The sequence below is a fragment of the Phyllobates terribilis genome, unplaced genomic scaffold (genome assembly GCF_046119375.1).
Source record: "Phyllobates terribilis strain yellow unplaced genomic scaffold, ASM4611937v1 Scaffold_7__3_contigs__length_470593459, whole genome shotgun sequence".
NCBI classification, from domain to species: domain Eukaryota; kingdom Metazoa; phylum Chordata; class Amphibia; order Anura; family Dendrobatidae; genus Phyllobates; species Phyllobates terribilis.
The window spans coordinates 110,224,612-110,237,629 of record NW_027362767.1 but is presented as its reverse complement, the minus strand read 5'-3'; the positions used below and the strand labels follow the sequence as shown (position 1 = coordinate 110,237,629).

The 13,018-nt window shown below is 46.1% G+C and overlaps 1 protein-coding gene across 7 annotated transcripts in view; it reads right to left on the bottom strand.

The window, feature by feature from the left end:
• NPAS3 (neuronal PAS domain protein 3) overlaps nucleotides 1-13,018 on the bottom strand; it is a 788,102-nt gene that overhangs the window by 588,378 nt on the left and 186,706 nt on the right. For 4 of the 7 annotated variants that reach the window (XM_073639080.1, XM_073639082.1, XM_073639084.1 and 1 more), the window contains exon 2: nucleotides 11,566-11,625. The exons of the other annotated variants lie outside the window; for them this stretch is intronic. In XM_073639080.1, the coding sequence (XP_073495181.1) occupies nucleotides 11,566-11,625 (60 nt within the window). The remainder of the gene's footprint in view (nucleotides 1-11,565; nucleotides 11,626-13,018) is intronic. 7 annotated transcript variants of the gene reach the window in all.

Here is a 13,018-nt window from a genome sequence, read left to right as displayed (position 1 = left end):
CCGGCTGGCAGATGTCTCGGGACTTTGTTGCGGGCGCAGGACACACAGGCAGAAACAAAGTCTATTATGTCCTTGTGCAGGGTAGGCCACCAATAGTGCCGGGCAATAAGCTGGAGGGTCTTTTTCTGACCGGCGTGGCCAGCTAGTTTAGACGAATGGCCCCAGTGTAGGATCTTCTCCCGATCAGGTACTGAAACAAACGTCTTACCGGGAGGGAGACGATTTAGACTCACAGGAGCCACCTGCATTACTCTGGCGGGATCGATGATATGTTTAGGTTCTTCCTCGAGATCGGACACCAGAAAGGATCGGGACAAGGCGTCTGCTTTGACGTTTTTGTCAGCCGGGCGAAAATGAAGAACAAAATCAAAGCGAGCAAAAAACAAGGACCACCGGGCTTGGCGCGGGTTAAGTCTCTGGGCATGCTGGAGGTAAGCCAAGTTCTTGTGGTCAGTGTAAATTATTACCGGATGAAGAGCCCCCTCGAGTAGGTAACGCCACTCCTCCAACGCCAGCTTGATGGCCAATAACTCTCGGTCTCCTATGGAATAGTTGCGCTCAGAAGAGGAGAAGAGTTTGGAGAAGAAGCCACAAGTTACCATTCTCCCGGAAGATGATTTTTGAGTAAGTACCGCTCCGGCTCCAGAGGAGGAGGCGTCAACTTCCAGGAAGAACTGCTTGTTGCCGTCCGGGCGATGCAGCACCGGGGCGGAAGAGAAGGCCTGTTTTAGGGAAAGAAAGGCCTTCTCTGCTTCGGGCGGCCACTCTTTGGGATTAGTACCCTTACGGGTGAGCGCGGAAATTAGAGAAGTGCGGGATGAAGAGGCGGTAATAGTTGGCGAAGCCCAGGAACCGTTGAATAGCCTTCAACCCCTCTGGTCGGGGCCATTTCTCGATGGCAGACAGTTTCTCAGGATCCATTTGTAGGCCGGTCTGAGAGATAATGTAGCCCAGAAACGGAAGCGAGGTCTGCTCAAAGAGGCACTTCTCATATTTAGCGTAGAGATGGTTCTGCCTGAGCCTGAGCAGGACCCGACGAACATCCCTCCGGTGAGTCTGGAGATCCGGAGAGAAGACCAAGATGTCGTCCAGGTACACCACTACGCAGGAGTAGAGAAGGTCCCGGAAGATGTCATTGACCAACTCTTGAAAGACGGCAGGAGCGTTACAGAGGCCAAAGGGCATTACCAGATATTCATAGTGGCCGTCCCGGGTGTTGAATGCCGTCTTCCATTCATCCCCCTGACGGATACGAACCAGGTTGTACGCCCCACGGAGGTCCAGTTTGGTGAAGATTCTAGCCCCCCTCAGACGATCAAATAACTCCGGAATGAGCGGAAGGGGGTACTTATTCTTCACCGTGATCTGGTTAAGGCCTCTATAGTCTATACAGGGACGGAGAGAGCCGTCCTTCTTTTTGACGAAAAAGAAGCCTGCTCCCGCCGGGGAGGTAGATTTCCGGATGAATCCCCTGGCCAGATTCTCCTCAATATATTCGGACATCGACCGGGTCTCAGCAGCGGATAATGGATAAATACGCCCACGGGGAGGAGAAGTACCAGGTAACAGGTCGATAGGGCAGTCGTATGGTCTATGAGGGGGTAGTGTCTCTGCCTCCTTTTTATTAAAGACATCAGCATAAGACCAATAAGGAATCGGAAGTCCAGGTAGATTAGCTGGGGTAGGAGAAGGACGGACGGGATGAACGGGAACCAGACAGGTCTTATGGCAGCCCTGTCCCCAGCGAAGGACTTCTCCGGTCTGCCAGTCAAGAACGGGTGCATGTTTCTGGAGCCAAGGTAGGCCTAGCAAGAGGGCGTGAGAGAGTCCAGGCAGAACATGGAAGGAGATACTTTCAGAATGCAGCATTCCCACCTGCAGAGTAATGGATTCGGTGATGAGTTGGATGGGGCGTGGTAAGAGCCCCCCATCCACGGCAGCAACAGACAAGGGTACAGCCAGAGGTTTGGTGGGGATGCGGTATTTCTCTACCAGGGACTGTGAAATAAGATTCCCGGCTGCTCCAGAGTCCAGTTGGGCTAGTTCGAAATAACGGTTCTCCCCGTAGACGATTGAAACTGACAACAGCAGGGATGGAGAGGATTTATTCTTGTCTAGGTGGACCTCTCTGAGCGAACCTAGACACAGGCGTTTCCCGACCTCTCCGGGCAGGCACGGATCCGGTGCTCCTTACTGCCACAGTAGAAGCAGGTCCCCTCGGCACGGCGTAAGTCCTGACGGGTCTTGACCATCTTGGTCTGGTCGACCTGCATAGGCTCAGGAGGGTGTACCTGGTTAGAGACAGAAGGAGTGACGGGTTTCTGAAAAGTAGGAGCTAGACGTGGTAACCTCCTCTCACGGGTGACCTCTCTGGCACGCTCCTGGAACCGTAGGTCAATCCGGGTGGCAAGAGTTATTAAGTCATCGAGAGTGGTAGGAATGTCCCGACCGGCAAGTTCATCTTTAATACGGCCGGACAGACCCTCCCAGAAGACGGAAACCAGAGCGTCGTTATCCCAGGCCAGCTCCGAGGCAAGGGTACGGAACCGTATGGCATATTGGCCCACGGTGAGACTTTCCTGACGGAGGCGTAGCAACGATGATGCGGATGAGGTCTTCCGTCCAGGTTCGTCGAAGACTTTCCGGAAAGCCGTGAGAAAAGCAGGCAAGTTGGACACCAGGGGGTCTCCTCTCTCCCATAGAGGATTTAGCCAGGCCAGGGCCTCCCCGGTGAGATGGGACATGATGAATGCAATTTTGGCTCGGTCGGAGTTAAACTGGTGGGACAATAGTTCAAAGTGCAGGGTGCACTGATTTATGAAGCCCCGAGCCTGGGCTGAGTCGCCTCCGAAGCGAGGAGGTGCAGAAAGCCGAGGTCCGGGGTAGGATATCATGGTGTTAGTGGACAGCGGAGCTGCCGGATTGCGAGACATGGCACTGGCGGAGGTTGTTGGTGGAACAGTCAGAGTGTCCAGGCGAGTATTGACATTCCGCAGGTGACCCAGGATGGACTCCTGTTGGGACCTTTGACGGGACAGTTCATGACACAGGTCCGAGAGCGAGGGAGCTTGGGTGCCACCGGGTTCCATGGCCCGAGCAAACTGTAACGGGTCTGGGAGGCGGAACCTCTGGGCTACTATACAAGGGAGCGGTCCTTGTAAGGGAGCAGGTGGCGACCAGGCAGGCAGTCACAGCAGGTGACCGGGACAGTCTCTGGGTGTACGGGCAGGAGGTCACGGCAAGTGATCAGGGCAGTCTCTGGAAGAACGGGCTGGAGGTCACGGCAAGTGACCGGGGCAGTCTCTGGAAGAACGGGCTGGAGGTCACGGCAAGTGACCGGGGCAGTCTCTAGGTAAGGGGTAGGTACGACCTGTGATGGCTGAACCTCCAGGTAGGCTAGCAAGGCAGATGGAGGATGTGTGCTCCCAGGTGAGCAAGCGAGAGTCTCTGGAATAGCAGGTGGTCACAGCACGTGACGGCGGAGCCTCCAGGTAGGCAAGCAGGCAGGTAGCGGAGAAGCGCTCCCAGGTGAGCGGGCAAGAGTCTGGAATAGCTGGTGGTCACAGCACGTGACAGCGGAGCCTCCGGGCAGGCAAGCAGGCAGGTAGCGGAGAAGCGCTCCCAGGTGAGCGGGCAAGCTGGTCCATAGACAGACTGACCGGAGTTGTAAGGCAGACCGTCGGACCTCAGGCAAGCAGGCAGGTAGCTGATGTGCGCTCCCAGGTGAGCGGGCAAGTTGGTCCTTAGACAGACTGACCGGAGTTGTAAGGCAGACCGTCGGACCTCAGGCAGGCAGGCAGGTAACAGGAAATCAGGCAGGATTAGGACAGCAAGCTGGCAGGTAACTGGCAGGTAACTGGCAACGGGACCTGAGGGCTGAAGCAGAGTAGAACGGTGCAACAACATTGCTCGGGCACCTCCATTTTGGAGGAGGTGCCTTATATATGGTAAAGTCTTCCGGCCATTGGCCGGGGACTCCTTAGGACGGCGCGCGCGGCCCCTTTAAGAGGGAGGGCGCTAAGCACAGTGGCCGGGAAGGAGCGCGCGCTGCCAGCAGAGCGGGAGAGGGACGCCGGGCACGGAGCAGAGCGGTGAGGGGAACAGCGTCCCTGCCTAGCAGAGGGCAGGGACGCCGGCACTACAAATAGTCACTATTTTTTCAGACATAAAAATCTTTTCCACTAAATAATTTGATCAAATTGCCCTTTTTTCCACATTTTTTTATGGTTTGACATATGTCTTGCATTGGTGACCTGTGTTCATGCTTCTGTGGTGGAAGCAAAGCTGAACTTTGGGATCCTGAAAAATGCAGCAGAAAATGCAGCAAAACTGCTTTTTGTAAGCAGCTTCTTTACTGCCAAGAAAACAGGTTTTGCATGCAAAAAAAAAATGCAGCAAAAACACGTGTGAACATAGCCTTGCTGTGGAGTCCTAAGGATGCCCTCTATTATGAAGTCTTCTTATGTTCTGCTGCATTAGGGTATGGGGTTTTTGCTGTTGTGGCAATATGCGCTCAGATTGTGCAGATATGGCTGCATTTTCCAGTTTGAATATCCTGCTGATTATCCATGGTGAACTTCTGCAGCATAAATGGACACACTATGGATGTCTAATCCGCAGAGCCAGTCAATTTACACTGCAGGCTTTCTCCACAGTGTGTGGATGAGATTTCATAAAGCCTCATCCACTATGCTGGTATTGTAATATACAGAAAAATCCTCTGCCAACACGTCCCATGTGAACAAGCCCTTACAGTACCAGTACAGTACAATATCATGCTGAATACATTGTTCCTCAGTGGCTGCAATCTGGGAGAATTTTATAAAATAATTTCCAAATGCTTTGAAATCGTGTCACTCCGGAGCTGGTGTCACTTTGTGCAGTTTCGGGTTCATTGTTTACACTTGATCTTTACGTGGATTATTCACTGTGCTGGAAATAAAGTGATTAATGTGAGCGGTAGAATAGCGGCACTGTGTGCTGTTATGGTCTGGTCACTGTGTCTTGTAGCACTTCCCTCTATTTTTCGTATCCTGTAAGAAGGCAGAAGGTTCAGTTCCCCTATGGAAAGGTGTGTAGCAGTCAACGCTGCAGGACTGAAGGAGTTAAGCCGAGCTGCCTCCGGCTGTCAACATTAATTTCTCCCAGACTCCGTAAACATCAGGAACATAAAAGGCCAATTTCACAACTAAATATAGCGGCGTATTTTGGCGTGATATAAATGGCAGATCACTGCTGTAGAACACGACAGGCGGAGTGTCCCAGTGATGTATAGCTTGGGGGTAGGGGAATATCTTATGCTGAGGGCACCAACCCCACTGAGCGCACTAACCTCACCGGGCGCACCAACTTCACCGAGTGCACCAACCTCACCGGGCGCACCAACCTCAACGGGCGCACCAACCTCACAGGGCGCACCAACCTCACCGGGCGCTCCAACCTCACCGGGCGCACCAACCTCACCAACCTCGCCAGGCGCACCAACCTCACCGGGCGCACCAACCTCACCAAGCGCACCAACCTCAGCGGGTGCACCAACCTCACCGGGCGCACCAACCTTACCGGGCGCTGTGGTCAATACATAATAGTTATATCTGAAAATAAAGCCGTTTTGTGGAATAGAAGAATATCTGAAATCACGAGTCAATCGCAGGTATAAGGCCACCAGCTGACCATGTGCCAAGACTGCTGGTCGTGTCCACTGATCACATCAGCATGATCATCAGTTTTATCCACAATGGATGGCTACTAGTCTGATTAGATGGCTTATTAGTGCCAAGTGATTAGAAGAGAGCCCTGTAATCAGGGGCAGACAACCTCTGCAACCGCACAGGGACCCAAGAGGTAAGGGGGGCACTTCTACCTCCAAAGCAGGTGGAGTTGTGCATTATGATGAAATATTGAACTGCAGAGGGCTTATATACTGTTCTTCTGTCTGTGTCTACTCCTGCTTCTAATACTTGATCTTAAATTGATAACTTTTTTGTCCAGGAAGAAGTTAAACGCGAAACGTGCGTTTAGATTTCTCACTATTGTCATTCAGGTTTATCTCATTTACTTTTGTTTATCTTTCATTTGCCTATTACTTTGCTTTCTCTTTTTGTGTGCATGATATGACATTTAATATGGCTTGTTCTTACCTCATTTACTATGTACGGCCAACAGGTCTCTTGATTGTATAGGAACGATGAGCCATTATGTGTTTGCACTGCACTTTCTACTTACGGCCACTAGGTCTTTTTATGTTCAGAGGAACAACAAGCCATTTTTGTTTTACACTGCACTTTCTATTCATGACCACCAGGTCTTTCGATTGTATTGTAATTTTCATTCCAAACTGAGCCTTTTACTGTACTTATACATAGTATTCTTTGGTTTTCCTGATCTCTGACTGTTCTCAATTATTGATTGATATTACACCAGGACACTTTATGGATATTATATCCTTTAAGATCTGTACTTTTCCCTGAATGACATAGTAACTCTGCATTTAAAGATTTTAAAAACTAGATCACGTTTAGGTAAGAATATGAAACAAGATGCTATATATCATGATGAATAGGTGAATAATATTTGTGACCTATTCATAGATCTACCTATATCCTATTTATACATGTTTTCTGGTGAATTAAGCAACTAATGATATTTTTTTTCTGATGAAGAAGTCAGATGACTTTGAAACGCGTTGATAATAAACTACGCTACTAATCCGGTCTCCTGGAATCTTCCTTGGGTTCTTCATCAGCAGCGCAGAGGACCCACTTATTCCTACTTGCCACTTTACCGATTGGTTTTCCAACCGACAGCTGACATTTTTGAGTTTCTTTACTTGTGTACTACACAACCTTATCAGGTGAGCACCTCCTCTTGCACTTACTGTCTCTGGTCATCTAATAAGACCCTATTGCTTTTTTTTGTTCCTCCGTCTCTTCTACAAATCCACAGGATATGACTTAATACACTTAGCTGTTCAAAGGCTTTTATGCAATGACTAAAGACTGTCTGAAGCGCGTTTGTATTTATATTAGTGTTAATGTGGATTAATAAAAAAAAATTTTAGAAGAGCACTCTCAAGGTTGGATCTACATTTTTCTTTGTATTGCAACCACATTTGAGGCACAGCAGATTTCTAGGCACATGGTGAAACTTCAGCACCTGTGTGATTTCTAGGGACATGGCGAAACTTCGGCACCTCTTTGATTTCTAGGGACGTGGCGAAACGTCGGCACCTCTGATTTCTAGGGACGTGGCGAAACTTCGGCACTTCCGCAATCTGTAGAGACATGGCGAAACTTCGGCACCTCTGTGATTTCTAAGGACATGGCGAAACTTCAGCACCTCTGATTTCTAGGGACGTGGCGAAACGTCGGCACCTCTGTGATTTCTAGGCACAGGGTGAAACTTCGGCACTTCTGCGATTTCTAGAGACATGGCGAAACTTCGGCACCTCTGCGATTTCTAGGCATATGGCGAAACTTCAGCACCTCTGCAATTTCTAGGCACATGGAGAAATGTTGGCACCTCTGCGATTTCTAGGCACAGGGTGAAACTTCGGCACTTCTGCGATTTCTAGGCACAGGGTGAAACTTCGGCACCTCTGCGATTTCTAGGCATATGGCGAAACTTCAGCACCTCTGCGATTTCTAGGCACATGGAGAAATGTCGGCACCTCTGCGATTTCTAGGCACAGGGTGAAACTTCGGCACTTCTGCGATTTCTAGAGACATGGCGAAACTTCGGAACCTATGTGATTTCTAGGCATATGGCGAAACTTCAGCACCTCTTACTTCGGCACCTCTGCGATTTCTAGCCACATGGCGAAACTTCGGCACCTCTGCGACGCAAACTTTAAGTAGAATTGTCCCACACAGAAGTACATGTAGGACAATTTGTATTCATTTATATTCTTTATTGTGCAGAACTAAAAATTTGGAGGCTTTGAAATCCCTTTTCCTCTACCAATCCTACTGGGAGTCAAACTATTTTCTGCAAGGGAGAAGCGTATTGTTCACAGAATCTCAATACAAACAATATTAATGCGTTACACCCCCTCTGGGGTTAAGAGCATTTTATCTGCAAATTCATTATTTTTCCAACACCGGATAAAAGGATCTCTGGGCTCTCTAATGACGAACCTACAGCAGATTTAAACCTAACTACTGCAATTTCAGCAATTCTTCCTCAAAATCATACAGGCGTATGTCTCCCTCGACCAACCCATATCACACTTGACTGGCAAAATGATGGTCTGGCGTTTGGTTAAATTGTTCTCCCTGTCAATAAAAAAAGCTAAGGAAAACCGTCAGCGTCAGCCACCCTTCTTCCAATGTCTTCGGCTCTGTGAAGATCTTTCTGTGCATTCATTCATACTTAGGTGAAGTTGTCCTTAAAGGGACATTGCCTGTTAAATACACAATCATCTTGCATGATTATAGCTACGAATAGATATAAATTGTGCATCAAAGCAAAAGATGCTGAATTGCCAATATACAGCGACAAGGTGCCCCAAAGGGCAATATTTGCGGTCCCCTTAAATACATTTTTTCCATATTACTCCCGGTAAGCAAATATTGTATATTAGCAGCTTTTCTTAATATATTTTTCTGCCAGCTGAGTACTTTGACCTCCAATTAGAAATATAAAACAAAAAAAAATTCTGTCATTTTGGCTACGAATAGTATAAATATGGACCATAAATATTCATAAAACTGACCACTATGAAGTGTTATGTGTTTGAAGTGCGTCTGTGTCTCAGGTGAAGTTGCAGCAGCATGTCTGTGTCTCTCTGGCTACTCCTCCCCTCTCCATAGACTTTTATGAGCAGCATCTGTCATCTGATCCCTCATGTCTGCGTCTGTGGCCCTTCCTTCCCTCTCCATAGACTATTATGAGCAGCAACTGTCATCTGATCCCTCAGTGAGCTGAAAATCTGTATCCACTGAAGACAGATTGGATCAGTGAAATGAGACTATGTGATCAGTGCAGAAGGAGGTATTTTTTCTCTACCACCACAAAGCTTTTTAACTTCACTCGTATTATTGATTTACAATGAACAAAACTAAAATCATGGTTACTCTTTAAGGATGATAAGTGACGGATTTTATTTTTACAAAGCTCAGTATATGAAAGTTGTATATAAAAAAAAAGTGTTCCCGTTACGCAAGAATTCACACTGATCTTGGTTGGGAGATGAGACCACATGGAGGTGTCAGATCTTTCTTATATTACAAGGTCATTCTGAAAGCCAAACACTCGTGCATTCAATGCAAATCCACCGGGGAAGACTTTGGTTGTCTCATCCACACACCAAAGAACCTGTATATACCCTGTATACTCTTGTACAAGCTCCGTCAGTCTTTCCAAAATGGATTGGTAATGTCATCATTTGCATCAGCCATTAATGAGTGACTCTAGTTTTGAACAGATTTCACAAGTTGTTCATTGACACTATCTAACCTTAGGATTTAATAGTCATGTCCGTGTTTTTTCAGGGTGCTGGACCCATTTTTGGTCCGTGTGTCAGTTTTTACAATCTTTGTTGCACCCATGCTCTGTTTTTTTCACGCAACCATTAATTTGCCTGGTGAGTTTGATCGATTTAGAACATGTCTCCATTATTTTTTTTTGATTAATATCAGACCGCAAAAGAAAAAGACATGTGAAAAGCACATGGTGTCTAATGGGTCCGTAAAAATAATAGATAAAAAAAAAATTGATGTGCAGGGATAATTCAACAAAAGATGGACTCGTCGCCAAATTTCAAAATTCAAACTGCATGCATTATTAAATAGATCTCTTAGACCTGATGAAGCAGGTGTACTTATTTTTATTTTATTTTTTAACAAAAATCATGATATCTGCTTAATGCTTTCCTGATATTACACTGCACACTTTATGAGTCCAGCTGTCGCTGCTCAACTTAATATCAGGATTAGACGAGCATTCTGACATTAATTTTCAAAGTAAGTACAGCAGCCTTCTCGGGTCCAAGTGATCCATTTAATTACGGTTTGTATTATGAAATCTGGCAATAGATTCATGTTGATTCACATTGTCAACCATTCATTACTGCTTTGCTTTGTGACATAGCTCCTCAAAAAAAGGAGTGAAAGAAATGATTTAAGATGTAAGATATTCCTTCCCAGGAATAGTGGTAAAGTATTCTTATACAGGCAGGAATTCCATGGCATTCTCATTACTACATAAAAATATTCACAATGCCGTACTCTGATAATACAGTTAGATATGACGTACACCTCATTGGTCATAATGCACAGAGTTATGAGCACTGCTTCTACCTATTTTTCTATGAATTTAGCATTGTTTCCTGCTTTTGAGCTTATCATTAATTTAGTTATGTAAAAATGATCTAACAAACATAGCAGGGTCATACAATTGCACAATCCTGCCAACACTTTAGTGTGATGGAAACAAGACCAAAATGCGTCGTTTTATGGGTCTAAAGGTTTACACACATTAGATAAAAGTTGGTTGAACTTGCTGATTTTGAAGGGATGAACTGACCAGGTAATGTATATAGGGGCTTCGCGACTCTCCCACGACAGAAGATGCCAAGGGAAGAAGGATCCATCTCCGGTTGAATTTCAACAGACAATCCTTTTATTCGCTGGGGACATAAGTGTCTGCCGATGATTGAGGCAGCGAGATCACAGGCGCCAAACATCTCCCGGCTGAACAATCGTTCGGCCGTCAGCTACCTAATACGCATGGCCGGCTTAAAGAGTAACATAGGACCAATTAATCTGGAGGCACACACTAGAATTGTCAGACTAATCAAAACGGATCCTTAGGCTCCGATTCATCAAAGTGGTTTCACCAGAAATTGGCGTAAAACACTTTGATAAGTAGCAACATTTTTGCAAAACTTTTGCAACTTCTGGTGTTTTCACACTTGTTTCGCCCAGTTCCGCCAAAGGGAAGAGCTGCGGAATGAAGGCATGGATTAGACAAGCTGTGCCGTACGTTACACCAGAATGGTTGTAGAATGGACTAAGATTTGTGGTGAGGCGCATGGAGGTGCACCGCACTTTACAGACATGTCGTATTGATTAGGAGTCGTGCATCTCTTAATGAATCAGGCGCCTCTGACTCCCGCCCGCCTCCTCATCAAGACCAGCGTGAACCACACCGGTCATGATGAATCGAGACCTAAGTCTTATTAACCCTAAATGTGATCTTTATTGTTTAAGCTCTTTAACAACCATTGCCAAGTTGGCAGCAGCTCTTATTTCAAGGTATTACAGGAGCCCCCATCTGGCCAGGAGGACTAACACTGCTTTTAACCCCTAAAAAGACTAGTCTGCAATCAGCTCCGCATTCACTATATATTATAGCATCATGTAATATTTATGAGGCTAACAAATTGTTCAAGGTGCATCAAATTTCACAGAAATTTACCGTAATTACAATGAATTGCACAACCAGAATGTTTGCGATAAAAAATTGTGTTCCGTCTATTTGTTTGCAAAATTACATTGGGTATGGACGGGTGCAAGAAAACTAAATTGTTACACCCTTCCCGACATTTGTATTATAATTATGTACCTTAAGTTGAGGTCTGGAGGACAAGGGATGGGACAAGCGGTCATAGGCCTGGAGGCTCCCCTGCCATGAGAAAAAAACAAATGACACACATCAGGCAGGTTATTACCCTCTTTAGCCATGCACCTTGTTATGCCCCCAGTCCTCAAATACAACTATTTGTAAAGTCACTGTTAATTCAGGATTTATGGTGTTTTCTTCTACCCCATTATGAAAGCAGACAATGGTGAATAACTTGCATTTAGACCCTTTATAGCTCTCTCTAAACACATCAGTTACTTTGGATATACACATACCTGTCATCCCTTTTTTCCTTATACTGTGAATAGTAAGTACCCGAAATCTCACTAAGTCATCAGAAAACAGTATTTCTTATAAGTGTATTCTTAATGGACAATGCTTATTAATTCCAGGTACTTGTAAGGGTGCACAATACAACTACTCTAAGGGAATGAGAATTGGGAACGGAAATTCCATAGAAATTTTTATCTGTTTCGGTTTCAGGAAGAGATAGTATCCATTGTACACTAAGATATACAATACTAAAAAGTTGTACACCTTTCTACAATAATTTCTGTATTAACTGCTTCCCGCCGCAAGTAAAGAGTTTGACAGATGGAGATCGCTCCCTCTGTCACATCAACAGCTCCCCACAATTGTCTTTCATGTGTTTGACAGATGGATATTGCTCCCTCTGTCACGTCTACAGCCCCTCACAATTGTCCTTCACATGCCAGCTCGGGCTTTTCATGTAAAAATAGATATGCCACTTTCTATTAGGACATGAAAAAACAGTAAAACATCACCCCGGAATCACAATTCCGTGTCGGACTGGGGTGCCAAGGGCCCACCAGTAACCAACTCCAGGGTCCCACTTTTCATCTACATGCAAATGTGACATTATTCTCAATAACAAATATATAGAACAATGAACTGGGTAGATTGGTAAATGAATAAGAGGCTGCCTTTGTCTGTACATAGTAATTCAAGTATATTGCGCCAAGTACTTCTCATATAAGAGCGTGGTGGCCCACTCCTGCACAGGGGTCCACCGGAGGATTCTCCTGTGGGCCAGTCCAAGCTTGCCACTAGTTCCCAAAAATTCACGCTACCTAATAGCGAAATATCCCCATTATCAGGCATACAGCAGAGGGGGGAAAAGTGTTGTCTGGGTTTGCAGAGACTCATTTACATTCATACATATTGCAGTCAAAAGCGACCACTGCTTGTAAGGAGTTTGACAGAGGGAGTTCTGTCCCAGTCACATGATAAGCTCCCAGAGCTGGGGAACGGATAATTGCTAGACAAGAGGCCTCCCATTTGACGATAAAAGGCTTAATAGATCATGCAAGACGCACAATCTATTAATCAGCACTTCAGTACAGCACCGTCGGGTGATATAATGCACTGCATAAGTAGTGCAGCGTATTATCAATGCAATGAAAGAGTGCTCAAG